The sequence below is a fragment of the Halictus rubicundus genome, chromosome 16 (assembly GCF_050948215.1).
Source record: "Halictus rubicundus isolate RS-2024b chromosome 16, iyHalRubi1_principal, whole genome shotgun sequence".
Taxonomy (NCBI): Eukaryota; Metazoa; Arthropoda; class Insecta; order Hymenoptera; family Halictidae; genus Halictus; species Halictus rubicundus.
The window spans coordinates 9232416-9250044 of record NC_135164.1 but is presented as its reverse complement, the minus strand read 5'-3'; the positions used below and the strand labels follow the sequence as shown (position 1 = coordinate 9250044).

At 44.5% G+C, this 17629-nt stretch overlaps 5 protein-coding genes across 12 annotated transcripts; 3 read left to right on the top strand and 2 right to left on the bottom strand.

Annotated features, from left to right (window-relative positions):
- Window positions 1–37: 37 nt before the first annotated feature.
- On the bottom strand, window positions 38–6118 carry LOC143362156 (uncharacterized). Of its 3 annotated transcripts, XM_076802069.1 has the most exons (6): window positions 5494–6118; window positions 4646–5083; window positions 4469–4571; window positions 778–1181; window positions 572–711; window positions 38–437 (listed from the first exon to the last, which is right to left on the bottom strand). In XM_076802069.1, exons 1-6 carry the CDS (start codon window positions 5671–5673, stop codon window positions 386–388), a joined length of 1317 nt encoding a protein of 438 aa, XP_076658184.1. In that variant the 5' UTR covers window positions 5674–6118; the 3' UTR covers window positions 38–385. The 3 variants fall into 3 exon arrangements, with proteins under 3 accessions (XP_076658184.1, XP_076658183.1, XP_076658185.1); XM_076802068.1 differs by having other exon boundaries at window positions 38–711; XM_076802070.1 differs by lacking the exons at window positions 38–437; window positions 572–711; window positions 778–1181 and adding an exon at window positions 2012–3289.
- Window positions 6119–7440: 1322 nt separating this feature from the next.
- Window positions 7441–10929, top strand: LOC143362160 (uncharacterized). Of its 3 annotated transcripts, none has more exons than XM_076802077.1 (3): window positions 7441–8336; window positions 8909–10207; window positions 10375–10929. In XM_076802077.1, exons 1-3 carry the CDS (start codon window positions 8271–8273, stop codon window positions 10849–10851), a joined length of 1842 nt encoding a protein of 613 aa, XP_076658192.1. In that variant the 5' UTR covers window positions 7441–8270; the 3' UTR covers window positions 10852–10929. The 3 variants fall into 3 exon arrangements, with proteins under 3 accessions (XP_076658192.1, XP_076658194.1, XP_076658193.1); XM_076802079.1 differs by having other exon boundaries at window positions 7443–8551; XM_076802078.1 differs by having other exon boundaries at window positions 7443–8713.
- Cdc23 (cell division cycle protein 23) lies at window positions 10624–13243 on the bottom strand. Its single transcript, XM_076802080.1, has 8 exons — window positions 13103–13243; window positions 12360–13021; window positions 12103–12282; window positions 11862–12026; window positions 11547–11793; window positions 11212–11476; window positions 11010–11135; window positions 10624–10763 (listed from the first exon to the last, which is right to left on the bottom strand). Exons 1-7 carry the CDS (start codon window positions 13201–13203, stop codon window positions 11025–11027), a joined length of 1731 nt encoding a protein of 576 aa, XP_076658195.1. The 5' UTR covers window positions 13204–13243; the 3' UTR covers window positions 10624–10763; window positions 11010–11024.
- Sergef (secretion regulating guanine nucleotide exchange factor) lies at window positions 11441–15397 on the top strand. Of its 2 annotated transcripts, XM_076802082.1 has the most exons (6): window positions 13214–13312; window positions 13383–13438; window positions 13957–14527; window positions 14592–14816; window positions 14900–15052; window positions 15129–15397. In XM_076802082.1, exons 2-6 carry the CDS (start codon window positions 13415–13417, stop codon window positions 15293–15295), a joined length of 1140 nt encoding a protein of 379 aa, XP_076658197.1. In that variant the 5' UTR covers window positions 13214–13312; window positions 13383–13414; the 3' UTR covers window positions 15296–15397. The 2 variants fall into 2 exon arrangements, with proteins under 2 accessions (XP_076658196.1, XP_076658197.1); XM_076802081.1 differs by lacking the exons at window positions 13214–13312; window positions 13383–13438 and adding an exon at window positions 11441–11538.
- A 142-nt stretch (window positions 15398–15539) lies between these two features.
- Fam92 (CBY1 interacting BAR domain containing protein Fam92) lies at window positions 15540–17563 on the top strand. Of its 3 annotated transcripts, XM_076802085.1 has the most exons (9): window positions 15540–15719; window positions 15793–15894; window positions 15984–16112; window positions 16198–16378; window positions 16468–16692; window positions 16816–16848; window positions 16964–17125; window positions 17259–17369; window positions 17441–17563. In XM_076802085.1, exons 1-9 carry the CDS (start codon window positions 15688–15690, stop codon window positions 17558–17560), a joined length of 1095 nt encoding a protein of 364 aa, XP_076658200.1. In that variant the 5' UTR covers window positions 15540–15687; the 3' UTR covers window positions 17561–17563. The 3 variants fall into 3 exon arrangements, with proteins under 3 accessions (XP_076658200.1, XP_076658201.1, XP_076658202.1); XM_076802086.1 differs by lacking the exon at window positions 16816–16848; XM_076802087.1 differs by having other exon boundaries at window positions 17259–17563.
- The last annotated feature ends 66 nt before the right edge of the window (window positions 17564–17629 follow it).

Here is a 17629-nt window from a genome sequence, read left to right as displayed (position 1 = left end):
TGTCCCGCGTTCATACAATTTGTTCCTGTTTCCTTTTTATTGCGTAAAAAACTCTTGTTAATACAACAATAAAAGTACTGTGCGCAACGCAGCGCGATACTGGCCGTAGGTAATCACTATACAAGCGACATGTACAAAGGATATAACGACAATATATACACGTATATAATAAAAACTTCATGAAAAAGGAACAACTGCCGCAGAGGTGCGCAACGTGGCACTTGTCGAAAACTGCTCCGATTTCGTTCGATAACAAATTTTTTAGCGCACGAGCCGTGGTTACAAATATCTCGAATATAAAATCGCGCGGCCCGCAACGGGGAATGGTTCGTTGCAGAAATAAATACGCGTGCGCTACGGTGTCTCGGCTTGAAACAATACAAAATCAGAACACGTTCGGCGTCGACCGCGATGTACAATCTTGTTTCCGGAACCGTCTATAAAAGGTAATGAACTGTTATACAGATTACGATACACGTCCCACCGCGAACGATACTCTCAACCCTTGTTGGACCGAGGATTCTCCTGACTACTGTTCTGCTGGGACGTTTGCTTAATTATGTTGACTAACGTGTCTAATCTGGTGGGACGCGCGATCTGCAGAACCATGTGCGCTTCCTCGAGGATCAAGAGAGCGTTGTGCGCATCGATCGCCGAGAGATTGTGCGCCACAATCACGTGTCGTCTCCAAGCTGCGTGCGTGGGCAGGACCTGAAACACGTATGCGTTAGACTCTGAACCGATCGAGGGACGGGTGTGCACCTGTTGCGAACGTACCTGCAAACACCATTTGCAATTGAGGGACGGTGAGATCGTGTGGACGGCTTTGATGTGTCTTCGCCGGAAGCCCCAGCTCGTGTACGCCCTGTCGCAGAAGGGACAAGGGAACGGCGGGAACGCGGTGCCACCCTTCTCTTCCGGAAAATCGGAATTGCCGGCCGTGGGCCCGGTGCAGCTCGGGTAACCGGATCGCAGAACCCTGCCCTCCCGTTCGCCGAGCAGATTCGCGGTTGCGGGCTCCCGGTGCTCGGCTATCGACTCCGAGCACGATATATTCGACGAAGGGTGAAGGTCCTCGATGGTTTTCGAGGACGGAGTCCGATCGAGGCCGATCGGACAGGTCGCTGGAGACGAGACCTCGCGCGCCTCGGCGATCACGGTTACGGTCGGCTTCGAAGATCCTGCAAGTAATTCCAGTCGGGCACTTGAAAACTTTTACTCCCCTTCGGCGTAGCGGCGAGACTCGACTTTTTCTTTGGTGACGCTTCGTCAGGAGGAACAGGAGGACAGGCGTGGAACTTGGTGTGTTGGTTGATTGGTTCGACGGATGACGCGCGACGGAGAGAACGGAGGAACAATGGATTCTTGGAACGTTTTCCTTTCTTCTAGTCGTCTAGTCGTACCTGCTAAATGTTCTACGTGTCGTCTACGGACCCGCGCCGAGTCGGGAAATGACGAGACAATTAAAAATGTAAAATAGGTTTATTTGCAACCAGTCGCGTGTATTTCGTCTACAGTTGTATATTTATATATATATATATTTATTTATATATTTATATTATAGTTTGAAACAGTATAGTCGACTCGAAGCGTATCGTACCTTCGCGAGATCAAACGACGAAACGAAAGGTGGCAAATAAACGCGCGACAAGTAAAATGGTTTCGCTCGATCTCTCTTTTGTCGATCTCGAACGAAACCGCGGACGAAAGTATCGTACGCCGTCGATAGGTGCGAACCGATCGCGGGAAAATCTCACCGCGACGACTCGTACTCTCCTTTAAATATTCTACAAGCATGCGTTACATTAATATTCTTTCACCGGCGAGGGACACGAGATTCCGTTCGTGTCGCCCTCGGTACGCGTGCTCAAACTCGGTTCTCCCATACCGCGCGTGTCTTTTACAGATTGCTATAAACTCGGACTTCGATCGTTCCTAGTACGCGACAGTACACCGAGAAACGTTCACCTAGGTGTGTAACTATGCGCGTGTACAATAATGCGTGGTGATCGTGGATGCCGTGCCTTCGAGCGTAACAAGGTCTCCGCTTCGACGTGTTCCTTATGACACGGCGCGCGGCGCGGTTAATATTATTGTAGTTCGTGTTACGTAGATCGTCGTCTACGACGAGAGTGCGTACTTGCGTGAACACTGCAAACGAACAACACGAAGGAATGTTACGTTTAATTGCCATAGGTACATACGAGGTACGTGGTACGAGGTACGAGAATACGACAGATAAGTCTGGAACATCGAAGGATCGGCGCTGTCCTTGCGAAACAGCTAACCAAAGAAACGAAAGAAGAACTAGTTGACCCGTTTGCGTACCGTTCACAGAACCGAAAGACCGAAAGGGGTGGTGCAGAATATTCGTTTTTCGAAAATTAATTGGAAAACGCTAAGCGCGTGGTTGGTTATCCAATAAGACCGACCCTGTCTAAGAATGCTTTCCGTTCCCCACTGTGTCTCTCTTCGAAGGTGCCTATCGTTATCTTTTCTCGGTGATTCGCAATCAGCTTTTCCCGTCGCTGATCCTTTAATTCGCGTAACTTATTCATCGGTATCGATATCGGTATCGGTATCGGTATCGGTATCGCGCGAGTGACTCTCGCGTCTCCCGTTATCTTATCGTATACTGTGCTCGTCCGTAGGACGATTCGATCGGTGATCGAGAGACGACGAGAGAAGAACGATCACGGAGGAAACAACCTCGAGGCGATCCGAGTCGATCGCAAGACGATCCTAAATGTTTCCGGGCAGTTCCGATCGGAACATTTCGGACGAGACTGGACGAGTATTTTCGTTCATTCTAGCCAGTGAAAACGTTTCCGTTTGATCCCTGACCTGAAACGCCCTAGTCATTGAGTGTAGACCGACCGCCTCTGGAACAAATATCTTTTCAAGCCCCTATTGCTAGTGTCGATCTTGGTCACGCAGTTCTTCCATGTCTCTTCCCATTCGACGCTATTTGGTGCGATACCGCTAAAGTGCAACAGAACTTCCCTTATCAAATGTATTTTGTTACTATCGAACTGCTGTTTGCCCATCTTGCCGTTTACGTTACAGAGAATCCTCTCCTCCGGGGTAAAGAGGATCTTCATAAGGTCACAGGCCAAATGATCCATCGGTCGAGAAGTCGCCCAGGTTGAGATAATCTCCGGGCTCGGCAGAAGATCGGCGTAAGGTAGCTGCTGATACGCGTAAAGCAGCGGCTTCACGTCCGAGAATCCAGTTAGGCCGGATAACCCAGATAAACCGGAAATGTCTTCAGCAGGGCTGTTCCCAGACCCTGCCACACACATCAGAGCACAGCCTGCTTTAAACACGGATCCCCCTGACGCGCGTCAGTTTGGCTTGCAGCGAATTGCAGCGAATTGCAGCGAAGATCGATCGATCGCGTGCGTCTATCGTTCCATTTATCTTCCCGTTCCTTTTTTTTCTCCCTCTCTCTCTCTCTCTTTCTCTTTCTCTTTTGATCAGAGACCCGACGACTCGATACTACCGACAAACAGAACGATCCTCTCCAATCATCGTTGGGAGCTCGGCAGATGGCACAGTCCGTGATTAATCCCAAATATTAAGGAGGATCTGCGTTCACAGACAAATAGAATGAAGGCGTACGAATACAGTCAAGGGATGTCTCGGGGTTGGGGTTTTACGGACGATTCGGACAATTTGGGATGTACAGGACCACCTTCCATTACATTTCTATCGTCTCTGTACCCACTCCCGAGCTCCCAACATTACTTTTCCCTCTGATCTAAGTGCTAGTTTTGCTCTAACTCGATGCAAGCTGACGCTGCGTTCACCTGTGACCCCTACAGCCAAGTGCCCTTGGATTATTTGAACTGTTTGCTACGCGCGCGCGCGCGTTTTCCTGCTCTCTAGCGATTCGCATCGCGCAACAACGAAAAACAAACGAAAGAAATACGTGCGACACCAATCTAATAAAGCAGAAGTAACGATCAAAGCTGGCTCAACGATTCGGCAAGCGACCAAAAAACAAAACGATACGCAACAATCGAGGGAGTGTATGATGCTTCGTCGCTTTAGATTTCACAGTTGATTTGAATACGCGTATGCATCTACCGCCGAGGACCTTCACGTACATGTTTCTTTCCTCTTCGTATAATCGTGCTCCTTTGATGCAACCAAATCCCACAACCAATTGATTTGAATCGATGGAAATCTTCGGATAGAGCAACTTATTGCGTATAGATGTCTACAGTGCCTTTTCTCTTTCGCACACACACACTCTTTCTCTCTCACTTTCTGTCTCTCTTTCTCTCTCTAGCAAATGTACAAGTCTAAGAAAGAAGGCGATAATATGCACAGAAACGTGTAGAACATAAAACATATAGAAATTACAGGGAACGAAATCGTAATGCGTTTCGCAAATAAAATACGAATGCTCGAACGTGTTTTATAATCGCATCTACGGCTTCGCTGAAGTATCTCGTGTACTCACCTTGGTTTCCCTCGGCTTGGCCGGTGTCCAGTCTCTCTACAGGGTCCTTGTCCACCGCCGATTGCTTTTGAAGCTCTTCCACCGCCGACTCCAATGGCTCGATCTGAAATACAATCAACTGAGTACCCGTGCCGAATGTTTCTAGTCTTCAAACATCCGTACGTAACAAACTTTTACCTTCATTTCTAAACGCTGGTAGACCGGATTCTGAACAGTCTTCTGCATCGGGAAATCCCCATCCTTTCCGCTCTGATCGCTGGTGGTCGATTCATCTGTACTTTCCAATTGCGATACGCTCGGTGCCAGCACAGTCTCCAGGATAGAATTAGCCTGGTGCTTCACCTTCTGTTTCTTCTTCGGCGAGTCTTCCTTGACGGCAGCTTCATCTTCTTCCACGGCTTGCTCCAACTCGGCCAATCGTTTGTAAGATTCTTTGGCGAATATATCTCCCCCGGACAGTCCACGAATCTGCAAGGTCTCCGCTGCTTTCAACAACGCCGGCAAATTCTTCTGTTCTATATTCACTTCTCCCTTGTATATAAATATAAGTAAGGCTTCCAACTCGCTAAAGTGCACATCTTGCAGTATTATAACCGGATGTTGGCACGGGTTAGTCTGCAACAAAGAAAGAGAATGATGTTCCAAACGTACTAACCGTAGGTAGTGTACCAATTCTTAACTCTTTGACTGCGAAGCACGCGTGCATCTTTGTCAAGGGTTAAAACCCACCTACAGGGTGTTACAGCAAGGACATTTCTGAACCAAGAAACTCTATGCATCGATGATACGTGCAAACTGACAGGATATCAGGAAACAGATTCGCGTTAACTAAGATTTTATTCTATTCTCTGTTGATCCAAAGAAATTTTGCAACAACCCAAAGAGCTAATGATAAAGTAACCTATAGAGATCGAAATTTGCAGAAAATATCGGCGGTCTGGTAGCAACAGAGTGAATTTGAAGAGAGGAAGCCAGCTGTCAAAACGCGAACGAGCGCCGCAAAATAAAAGGGAAAACAGAGAGACCTGAAAAACTTTCTTGAAGAACGGGCTGCTGGCAGAGAGGATCACTTTGTGAGCCGTGAGACATTGTCCGTCGCTTGCCAGGGTCACGTCGACGAGTCCTTCCTCTTCCCAGAGGCTCTCGAAGCTGGTCGCGATGTTGTTCAAAAAACTGTTCCACTTCAGGCATATTTGACTTGACATCTCGCCGATAGGAATCGTCGACTCCGTTCGAATCTGAATCGCAAATTCACCGTTTCGGTGATTGTAACGCGTCGACGACAATTAGGACACAAGTTGTACAACAACGTCAACGACGACGTCCACGATGACGACGACGACGACGACGACGATGACAGCGACCGCGATGTAACAGCGATCGTGCCAGGCACGCACAAACATCCTTGGCGCTGGGTTGGCTATACATAGTCAATATGGCCGCCATACTCCGCTCGTTGAATTGCGCGCGAGCCTTAGAAACGCTTATCGACGTACTCCGCGCTATATTCCCTATTATTTGCCCGCCTTCCAAGTATTCCACCCGAAAACAATTGGAAAATATATACTCCACCGGTCCTCTCTCGCGGTATTCATTTCGCATTTAGTTTTGTTCGAATTATGGCATACATTTACTCCTTTCACACGTTCCTTTAACTAACTTTATCTAAGATTCGTGACATCAAATTTAACTTGAGTGAAGATTTCAAACAGGACCTGCTAAAGACGAATGTTATGCCTACCTTTCAGGTCAAAATCGAATTCTATTCTTTTGTAATCAATACGTAAGAATTAAGGGATATGCAGATATAGAATAAATATAGTGTTACTTTTTTTTATGGAAGACAAACAAGTTCTTAACACTAGAACGACCGGAGCAGTCAAAGTGACTGCTTCCTAATTTTTTCTTTTACAATTACTGAAATTGTAAAAATGTTTTCATCGGAAATTTTTTAACGAATCTCTTCATTGAAGCACATATTACAATAAAAGTTGTATGAAGTCTGAATGGGCACAGTCTTGTCACTGTTACAAAGCAATATACGTCAGTCGCATTTATTGCTCGGTCGTTCTAGTGTTAAGAAACATCTATAATTCATGGACGAATATTTTTTAACAAATTCGATGACAGCTCAAAAAATCAATTTAGTAGTTCAATCCGATTGGTGCCCGATTGAACGACCGAATATTCTCAACTGTCCGTTTGTAATCGACGGAATTGTTAATTGAAAATAGTTTTTTAAATCTCCAGAGGTTCAGACCGGAGTAACGTTTATCGGAGCGTTTGTTAGAGGGTTGTTAGAGGTTAAGATCTGTTTTAGCGATAAAGCGAAATACGAAGAAATTGTAACCGGTGTATCGATATGTTAAGAGTACATTGAAATAGCAAACACGTTTACGTACTGGCGTGCATATGTACATCGTCGAATGTACAGGTAGCACAGGTGTGTAGGAGCATCGGTTCCCTTGTGCGCGCACTCTCGCGTGTCTGGTTGCTTGCGTGAGTTCGTATCCCGCAACAATGTTCCGTAATCGTTAAGGTTCCACCTCTTTGCGTATCCAACGCGGGTACACTGAACTACATGAAAAAGGATCTTTTATACGTGCGTAGAGAATAGCGCTTTAAAGTCGCAACTTCGCCGATTTCACGATTACACATTGTTAGAAGGGAAAACCAGTTGTTCCAAACGTTCGACATAAACAAACTACCTGTCCAGGTAGATCGGTTTATACCTGCAATATTGCGCCAATGGTGTCGTAGGTGATAATTACCGAAATCGGTTCCGAAACCTCGCCGGTTCCAGGTAACTTTGCATTGTCGTCAAAACGTACGAGACTTTTACAGCTCTATTTTCTAAAGAAGCATGTTCCCGGTGAAAGACTCGAAATTGTTTCGAACGACCCTAACGACGGCTATTCTCGTTCCGCGATTGAAACACAGGCTGTTAAAGGGCCTCGGAGACTTTGGGATTAAGGGGTGAACAAGCCGGCCGTTATATGCACAGCGGCGATCGTTTCGTGGAAAGTTTAAACAGTCCGCATGTTGCACACTTGTTGTCTGTGTATACTCCGCGTATGATATACGCACTTGCAGTATGCGGACTGCCCCCGCACATTCTGTCGGTGCAGACAAGACTTAAAGCAGGAAAATCGACGGAAAATATCTAGAAAAAATGTTGTCAAGGTCATCATTCTGACCAACTTTTCCCTATACAATAAAAAAAAAAAAATCGATTCTTTCGATCAGTCAGACGAGAATGCCCCCGTAACTTCGATTATCGATTAGAACCGATAAGTCTGATAATGATTGGCGGACAGTAATGCTAATCACTCGGCATCCGCGAAACGATCTCTAAGGGAAAAGATTCTGTAATTTAGCTAGAGCGAGTGTGGTCGTTTTAAAAAGCTGATCGACCTCGGGCCACTCAACGTGTCTAATTATAAACGGCGAAGATATCGAGGGGAGTGAATTGACCTGAAAGCGAAGAAGTAGAAAACATTACGGCGAAGACACGTCCGGGGGGGTAATCACCCTTAAGTCCTTTCGGGCATCGATACCAAGTTCCTCCTTCTCCCTTTGGGCAGGTAAACCGACCAATCAGGGGACAGAATGCACCGATCGGCACCGACCTGGTTCCGTACAAATAAAGCCCGCCGAATTTTCCGGCTCATTTGCAGTTTCTCAGGTGAACCGTGTCGAAGTGTCAAGAACGGGAATTCGAATCGATCGGTTTTCGTTTGCCGGTGGTATCACCGGCGCGGTAGCGATTGTGATTACATGAGCTCGAATTGCCAAAACAACCATGCCGAAAGAAAGCGAACGCCAGAAGCGGCGAAGTAGCAGACGTCAGTACGTAAAGGTCGATAACGTGAGTATTCGAAAGATAGTCGATCCGAAGCTAGGCGGCGATCGTTTCACAATAACGCGAGCGATTGCACTTGTACGCACGCAACTCGCTGTCTCATCCGAATCGAAGGAAATTCTGTTAATTGCCGTACGGAGCGAACGGTGCGCGGTTGCAGTACCAGCAACAGTCTGTGACACCGGGTGACGTCAACCGCTAGATAAATCTTCGTTAATTATGTACTAAATTATCTGAATTTTAACAACATTTACGTAACGATACATTCCGTTGACACTCTCGGACGCGCGCCGTCGCTTTCGACAACTATTATCTCGCCGAAAAATTCAAGTGAAATTCGTCAATTGTGTTTCATCAGGCGGCGAAATTGCAATATACACTGTGTACGCACGCTTCGATTCTCAATTGTTTGAAAGTCTGCAGATCCGAGCCCGTGGATGCACAACAATTTTTTTCGCGTTGTCTCTATATCGTATCCGCGTAGATCTCATTTTCGCGTAATAATCTCGGTTGCAACATCGTTCGCATGTACGAAAGATAAACAGACTTACTAAAACATCATCGTTTCTTTCTTGTAGAACAAGGAAAACAGTGCAACGACAAAGAAACAGGGATCGAGGAAATCTTCAACCGGAAACGAACGGCACAACCCTTTGCAAGGAAAATCCTCCGAGAGAGAGCGCAGAGAATCAACACTGAAGAAACAGAACGTAACAATGACATCGACCGAGCTTTTACACTCGATAAGCGGCGGTCTTATCGAGAGCGGTATCAAGTACATCATGTTTCCGCTGCATCTTCTGCGCTTCTGTATATTCGGGACCAGCAAGGTCTCCGAAAAGCTGGCTATTTGCAAGGACGACAAAGGATCGAAGGATTCCGGATCGAGCGTCAAGAAAACTATTAAAGAAGAGACAGAGAGCAAGTCCTCCAAAAGTAAGGGGGACAGAAACTCGAAAAACGACGAAGCTTCTTCGAACAGAAGATCTTCCGAAGAATCTCGGAAAAGTACAAGATCTGGTTCCTTAACGGACACGAAAAACACCGGGTCGTCTCGAGGAAAGGACTCGAAGGAAGTGCGTAAAGGCGACGACAAAGGACTCAAAGAAAAATCACTCGTAGTTGCACTCAAAGAAGAATCCGACTCGTCCGTCGATCAATGGAGCACCGCCTGCAACACGATAACCGAAAACATTTGCATGGACATTGACAAATTCGTGACGTTCGATTCGGTGGAGCCTATGGACATATCGATGGAGGAATATACCTACGAAGAATCTCAGATCGTGACGGAGTCTCGCGATCAAAGGCAAAACAGCACTTTGTCGGTGGACGCTGAGATCGCGAAGATTTTTCAGAAGCAGTGCACATCGTCCGAAGACGAACATTCGTCTTCCCACAGCTGGACCTCGTTAGAGAAACGTGAAAAAACAGGGGGAAAGAATTTCCTTTGCCAGGCAAGGACCAGCCACTCTGCTGCTACCGTTCCGTCCAAATCGAAGGAGGAAAAGGTTGTCAAGGAACGGAAGAAGAAAACGTCGTCCGAAGACGTCGCTCATAACAAAAGGAGGAAAGTGTCGCAGGTCGAGAACAAACCCGACAAACAGAAGGACGGAAAAAGCGACGCGAAACGCCGCGAGGAGAAACACTCTTCCAAGCAGGACAGCCCTAGCAAATCCAAAACGCGATCTCCGAGAACGCCGGTGAAGAGCAACGAATCGAAACGAAAGGATGTCCAGTACAAAGAAATTGCCACCCAGACGGACAGCGCATTTTCGGATGATGATGTCGAGATGACCCCAGTGGATGCAAAGCTCCCCGAAGGACGATTCTGCTGCAAGCGTGCGGCCTACAGATCTCATCCAAATCTACATCTGGTAAGTGCGTTCTCCTTTCATTTCAATAAAGATGAGCGGATCGAATTTAAATGGATTTCTATTTGCTTTCAATTTTTATTTTGCACGAAGACCCGCTATCTGTTAATTACCACCTGCAAATAGATACAGAGCTCGCTGTAACGGCCGTTGTTTTCCTTTTTTTACAGTGCTGGGGAGCGGAACACGACTGGAATTACGTGGCCGACAATGAGGATTCGAACGACGGGTTCGCGAGCATCGCCCGTAAACGGGTTTCATCGTGCAGCACTTCCTCCTCCTCGACGGATCTTGGCTTTGACGAAAACGGATCCCCTCCGAACTCGGATGTCGGAACAGGCCGGTATCATACGAATGCCCACGACACGATCACCAGTTATCGGATGTTTAATCGCGCACCGCCAGGCTTTCCCAAACTGCCGCAGAATCCACCGTTGTTATCGTACACGCACACCGGTTGGTACAAAGTCGCGACAACGTCTCTGCAAAATAACCCTTGTGGCGTGTTGTCCGTCCCAACAATGGTACCGCGCGCTCCTTCGCCCATGAGACACCTGTACTACAATTATCCTGAATTTATGGATCTTCCTACGACTGCTAATTCTTCGCAAGTTTTTAGTAATGTAAGAAACGACTATTACCGGTGACGATATTGTGATAATCAAAGACAACGATATATATATACACTTTTATACGTGAGAGAATTAAAAGCAAAGATTTTTTCAATCAACGTGTTTTTCTTCCCCTGTCGATAGGCATGTTTATTAGAAATACAACGTACAAAGCATCAGCAATCGAGGTGTACCTTTTTCACTCTGGTTCACGGCGTAGGCATAAACGATAGGTTCATCGGTGACAATTGATTTCCTGAAGTCGTGTCCGCTCGCTCTCCTTGTTCTATGACAGGATCCGTTTCGTTCATATCCTCTATCTGAAGAATAAACGTAAGGTTATAATTTCATAGCATGTATTCTTTTCTCGGTGATCCGAAAGGGTTTTATAATTACCACCATCAAAGTTTCCTCGACTTTCACTCTTTTCTGAGCGATCGTTCTGAGCAGCGCTTTAGCTTCCTCTTTCGTCTCGTCGAATTGCAAACATTTCTGAGCGTAGTGATTCGCTTGATCTAACTGTTCGCGTTTTAAATGGTACTGCGTTAGATACTTGTACGCGTGACTCAAGTCTGTCCTATCCGCGTTTCTAATCTCGTCCATTACAAAGTCGGTGTAAGCTGCTGCCGCGCTGTCATGTTCACCCAATTTTTCGTACAACCTGCGGAACATACGATTAAAACTGATGCTTTCGATATTCGATTCCTTCCGTATTCGATCGCGGTACGTACGTGGCCAACTTTAACAATGCCATCCCTTCGATGTCACCGACACTGCACGCTTTGTAGTAACACTTCAGTGCGTCTTGTATTTTGTCTTGTTTCTCGTACGCCTCTCCTAAAGCCAACACCATTCTACTGTCGTGCGGTCTCAAAAGTTGTGCTTGCTTGTAATAGGAGATCGCATAAAATGGCATCTTCAAAATTTCATACGTTTGCCCCAGACCATACCATGCCCTATAATCTCGCCTATTGACCTCTACATAAAAGAAAGTCATTATCAGATTGATTCTCGTGTTTAATCTCGCAAGTGTGCGCGATATATACCAATAGCTTGTCGATAGCTGTGAATAGCACCATTGGTATTCTTCATTTCCATGAATTCGTGACCGAGCAATGTCCAAGCAGAAAGGTACTGAGGATTCATCTTCAAAGCCCTGTGGAAATACAGGACTGCCTTTTGATGATCGCCTCTTAAACTGTAGTAATTGCCTAAAGAATATTTGTTCTACCGTATAGTAAGGTGACGCGCTTTTCATTTCTGTGCTTGGTCGATCGGCAAACTTACCCACTATGCAACATGTTTCCAATCTATATTTATCTATCGCCGTTGCTCTGTGAGCCAAGTTTGCCAGCTCGACTCTCATCTCCTTTACGTACAGTAAATTCGAATATGTATCCATGTTATCCAAACAACAAGGATCCTCCTTTATTATTCTTTTAAACGTTTCTATAGCGTTATCAACATCTAAAGAAAACACCACCCATCAGTATACATACGAACTCGAAACAATATTTCCATTCATAAAAGAAGAAAGATCTTGCCTCTTTTGTAATGAACAGCGATCGCGGTCTGAGCACGAACGTAACCATTTGTCTCGAATCCCATTGACTGCAATTCATAGTACAAAGCTAAACCTTCATCTATTAGTTGTAGTTCTAAATACATGTGAGCCACAAAAAAATGCTTCATCCAGTGGTCTGGTAGAGACAGGTTCTCGAGCTTTTCCCTATCTGTTATCAAAGAAGCTAATTCTAGCCAAGACCCCCAGTGCATAGGTTGCTTGTGTATCGCTTCGACCAATACATCCATAGCTTCCCTCGCCAAGTGTAGCTTCTTCAATGTCACGCCAAAAAGGTATAAACCAAAACCATCCAGTTCATCTGCTGTATGATCTCTTCTCAAATCAGAGCACAACAATTTTAAGCTATCATTTTTAACAGGATCAGGAGGCACAACCGGTGTTTCATGTATCTTCTTGGTTTCCCCTGATAAATAACGGGAATATATATGCAAAAACCTAACTTTTGGCGTTTTACAATTCTCCGTGAAATACGCGGCTCTATCATATTCTTTCGAATCAAAGTAACATTTTGCCAAAATGTATGTATCCTCTTCTTCGCACGTGTCTGCCAGATACAAATCGGCGGTAATGTCGTGCATATTTAGTTTGACGTCTTTCAAGGAATAACTCAATTCCGCAAGCCTGTCAGGAAAACGTATATTTTAGCTTTCTCGTATTACAATACAGTTCATCTTTCATTTTCTTTCCTTGAATTGTACATACCATTTTGCGGTGTGTAACAATCCTCTTTGAGAGCATTCGTTTATCGCGCGCAAAAGGTCAGTCTTAACCTCTTTTGTGTTGAACTTTATAGATTCTTCCATGACGTGAAAACAAATTCATAGATTCTTCAGTCGGCTTCGTAAACTGTCAGTGAACACAGTCAAGTGTCATATAATAGCTACACAAACATATTTTGTCGCCATCTACAATGTAACATTTATAAATTCATTTTGGGATCTTTACGTCCACGTGCATGGATATACATATATTTTTGTTAAAGATATTCTTGACCAAACAAAGGAACAAGCAACAATGAGTTACTGCTTAATTTCATGGGTAATGTATCTATTCGATTTGTTATTCTCTGCACATGAAATCTACGGTTATTCTCGCCAGAGAGGAAATGAGAGTGCTCACGGTCGGGGAAGGTAGGGTAGGCGCGGTAATTCTAATAAATCGACCACGAATCATACAATGTTATCAGATTGAACGCACGTAGACGAGTGCATGCAACAAGTGAACAGGTGCGCCACAGACGAGAGTAAATCGAATGTCTTATTAACTTTTATGGTAAACAGTTGGCTGCCTTATCAACCTAAAAATTAAAGCATAGACAAAGTATATATACGGTTACGCGATTGTTTTATATGAATCTTGTTACGACCCTGGAACTGCCACACTGCTCTCTTTCCTCCTCCCTCGTCGTCACTTGTCTATTTCTTACCTGGTCCCTTTTCCTCGACAAATCCTTCCCTAATCCCTGGTCCCTTAGAATCATAATACTTCGAATAATTGACCATAAAATATTTTCGAAAGTGAATTGCGTCAAATTAGGTTTCCCGTTTGTTCTGCAGGGTGCTAATTCTCATGGCCAACTCGGGCAAGGGGTACAGGTAGAAGAATGCGTGCTACCCCGCGAAGTTGATTTATCTGGTTGCTCGTTGGAGTCGCGAAAGATTATTAAAATAACCGGTGGAGCTGGTCACACGTTAATTTTGGACAATGACGGCCGCGTTTACTCCAGCGGCTGGAACAATAGAGGTCAAGCGGGATTTCCTGTAAATGAGCAGTCGTTCTCCTTTCGGGAAATAGAACGAAAATTAAAGGGCAAATATGTCGTGGACGTAGCTTGCGGGTGGGACAGTTCGGCGGCTGTTACAGTAGACGGTACTTTATTTTTATGGGGCTCAAACTGTTTCGGGCAATTAGGAACTGACCCGACCACCCTGCAATGGACGTACGAGCCCCTAGAGGTATCGCTCGATCGGAAAATCAAAAGAGTCTCCATGGGATTAAGACACACAGTTCTAGTCACCGACGATCATAAAGTTTTAGTCGCAGGTTCAGATAACAAAGGACAATTGGGTTTAAGCACTAAGAAGGGTGAATTGTTCGGCAAGAGTACGGTTTACACCTTCACAGAAGGTACGATGTGGCAGGTCTATTTAGGTGACATTGATGACATGATTTCACGACGTGTTTTCCACAGTTCCAACGCTACGAAACATAAAGAACGTCGCTTGCGGACAACACCATACGGTTGCAATAACCGTAGATGATCATTTCTATACCTTCGGTGACAATAAGCATGGCCAATTAGGCCTCGACACTGACGTTATTTCGAAAACATCTTTTCCAATATTACTACCTGACGTTCGGTTCGATTCCTCGGTTGAAATAGACAGCGGATGGTCGCACATGCTCGCGCTGACTGGTAATTAAGTATACAAAGAATTGTTTCCCAGCAATATATTTCTTTACCTGAACACTTTGAAGGTGCCCGTCCACTGTCCTCAGGTAGTCGAGTCTTTTCATGGGGGCGAAACACGTACAGACAGTTAGGATCCGCGTCGTTCGAGGATCCATTGTCTTGGAGAATTACGCGAGTCGAGGGCCTCCCAAAAATTGAGCAAATCTCGGCGGGCTCGGAACACAACGTCGTTTTGACTAGTATTAACTATTTTGATATTTCAAAGAAAAATGTAAGCAGGGCGTGCTCGATATTACCATTATACGTGTATTACAGGGGATGGGAGAATCTTTTGTTGGGGGTGGAACGAACACGGAAACTGCGGGACCGGTCATACAAGGGACGTCAAAGCTCCGGAACAATTACCATACTCAGCCAATTTTACTGGAACACTTGTTGGCAGCGGTGCGGGTCACTCGTTTGCTGTTATTAACAAAGCCTAATTAATTTTCGTACCGTGTACGCAGTAATTGTATATTTGACGTTACATTCGTCCATGTAAATTCGCGACACATGAATGTACAAATAAACAGTACACTACCTACAGTTTAAACACTGAGTTCATGGTCCTACTACAGTTTTCCAAACGAAATGTCGGAGGAGGGAACAATAGTTTTGTTTAAACAGATAAGAAAACATATGTAAAAGACAGTTAGAATGAATGGAGTATAGATTAAAATCGATCTCACCTGCGGTCACAATGCACCACCTGCCAACAGTAAACTATCAGCAGGGAGTACAGGGTAACGCAACGTGAAAAACAAGAATCTATTTTGTAGAGCGATTTTTCCCAATTTCTAAAAAGAAAAATAGCAATTACATTGTAGAAGACAAAATGCTGCGCTCAAGATCGCAGGGCAATGTCTGGTAATTATTTAAATATTTCGCACCGTTTCAACGAACAATTTAACGCAACGCACTCGTTATTTTCGTTTCTTAGGGAACACGAAGCGAAATTCGTGCAAGACCGCATTTCCAACGTGGAAAAGCATTTCGCCGAGCTGTGCACATCGTTTGCAGCATATACGAGAAAAGCCGCGAGGTTTGTAATTAACGATTTTTACCGCACATGCATTTTCTCATCGTATCGATTATTCCATATATTTTAACAATTTCTGCTTTTATTCGTAGATTACGCGATAAAGGAGACGAAATTGCGAAGGCGATTCAGGTATACGCGCAATCGGAAACTGTTAATCGGTCACTGACAACAGGATTAACGAATTTTTCCACAACGTTATCGGTAATAGGAGATTACAGGTATGCGTCATTGAAAATCGAGAACAGTAAGTGTAGGTGATGATCGTCATTATTATTATCATTGACTGGAATTTCTTATGACCAGGGATGCCGAGGTACAGCGATTTGATGCGAAAATAGTTGCACCCCTTTCTCAATATGCAACGATTTGCAAACATGCACGCGACGACGTTAAAAATACATTCACAGCTCGTGACAAAGAGTTGACGAGGAAAAGACATCTCGACAGACTTCGAGAACGAAACCCTAGGAATAGACAGATGATTGTATCCTTAATAAGAAGTATGTAGTAACGAAACGCTGTTCTAATAACTGTGTATCTGCTGTCGGGCGGTCCTTAATTAAATGAACGCAGTCTCACGCCGAATCAGAGTTAATGAAAGCATCCGTCGAAGTTTCGAGGGTAGTCAAGAGTTTGGAGGAACAGATCGACTCGTTTGAAAAACGAAAGCTGCACGATTTGAAGACTGTACTTTTAGATTTCGTTGTTATCGAATTAAGTTTCCACGCCAAGTCCCTGGAGTTGCTGACGAAAGCTTATCAGGATATTGCTGAAATCGACGAAACTAAAGATTTAGAGGTGAGTTGTTTGCTTCTTGTGAAATACCATTTCATTGAAATATACAGTGTCATGCCGCTCCGCTATTCTACGACGGGACGATACAAATGACTTAACTTTAGGATCATTTTAATATTCTCACAGGACTTTCAAACCATAAGAGGAAACATGAATGGGGTAAATTCTTGCTCAATCAACCCAATCATTTTATCGACTTAAGCTTACGATAGAAATATTTCGAAAATAATTACACATTCATGGTATTCGAACTCGTAATTGTTCATTTAATTAGGAATTTCGTGAAGCGATGCGGGTGCCCGATTCTATCGCTAGATTATCAACCGTTGGACGAACTTCGTTCAGGCAAGCGTACTCTCTCACCAATTTGGCCAGTCGTTTCACATCATCTCCCATGATTCCACAAAAATTGATTCGTCATACCGCGGAGTCTATAGTAAGTTAATTAACACTGCTAAACTGCGGATTTTATGCATTTACAACAAAAACGGAGAATAAAGATCTACAGTCTAATCATTGAAGATTGGTAGCCATAGCCAGTGATTAGACAAATATATTTCGCTTTGCAGGACTCTGCGAAATCTAGCTCAAAAACAAACTCGTCCGAGTCTGTACAAATCGAGGAATATGGAGACAGTTCAGAAGAAGAAACAGACTCTGAATCGATTAAAGAAAAACCTGTGAGAACCAGGCACAAGTCTATGTAATTATTCGTAATTTGCTTACACTTGTACATTTTCTGCAATTTTAGATCAGGATGCGTGGAGGTTCTGGCCAGAAACTCTTAAAACGGTTTGTACTGAAACCGGTGCCACCCATTCCTGCATACCAAAAGTCCTTAACGATGCCTATGGCTGTTAATTATGATTGATACGTGTATTTTCATACTTATTAGTAAAGTGCACCTTATAATAATTATGTATAAAAAAGAGCAGAATTA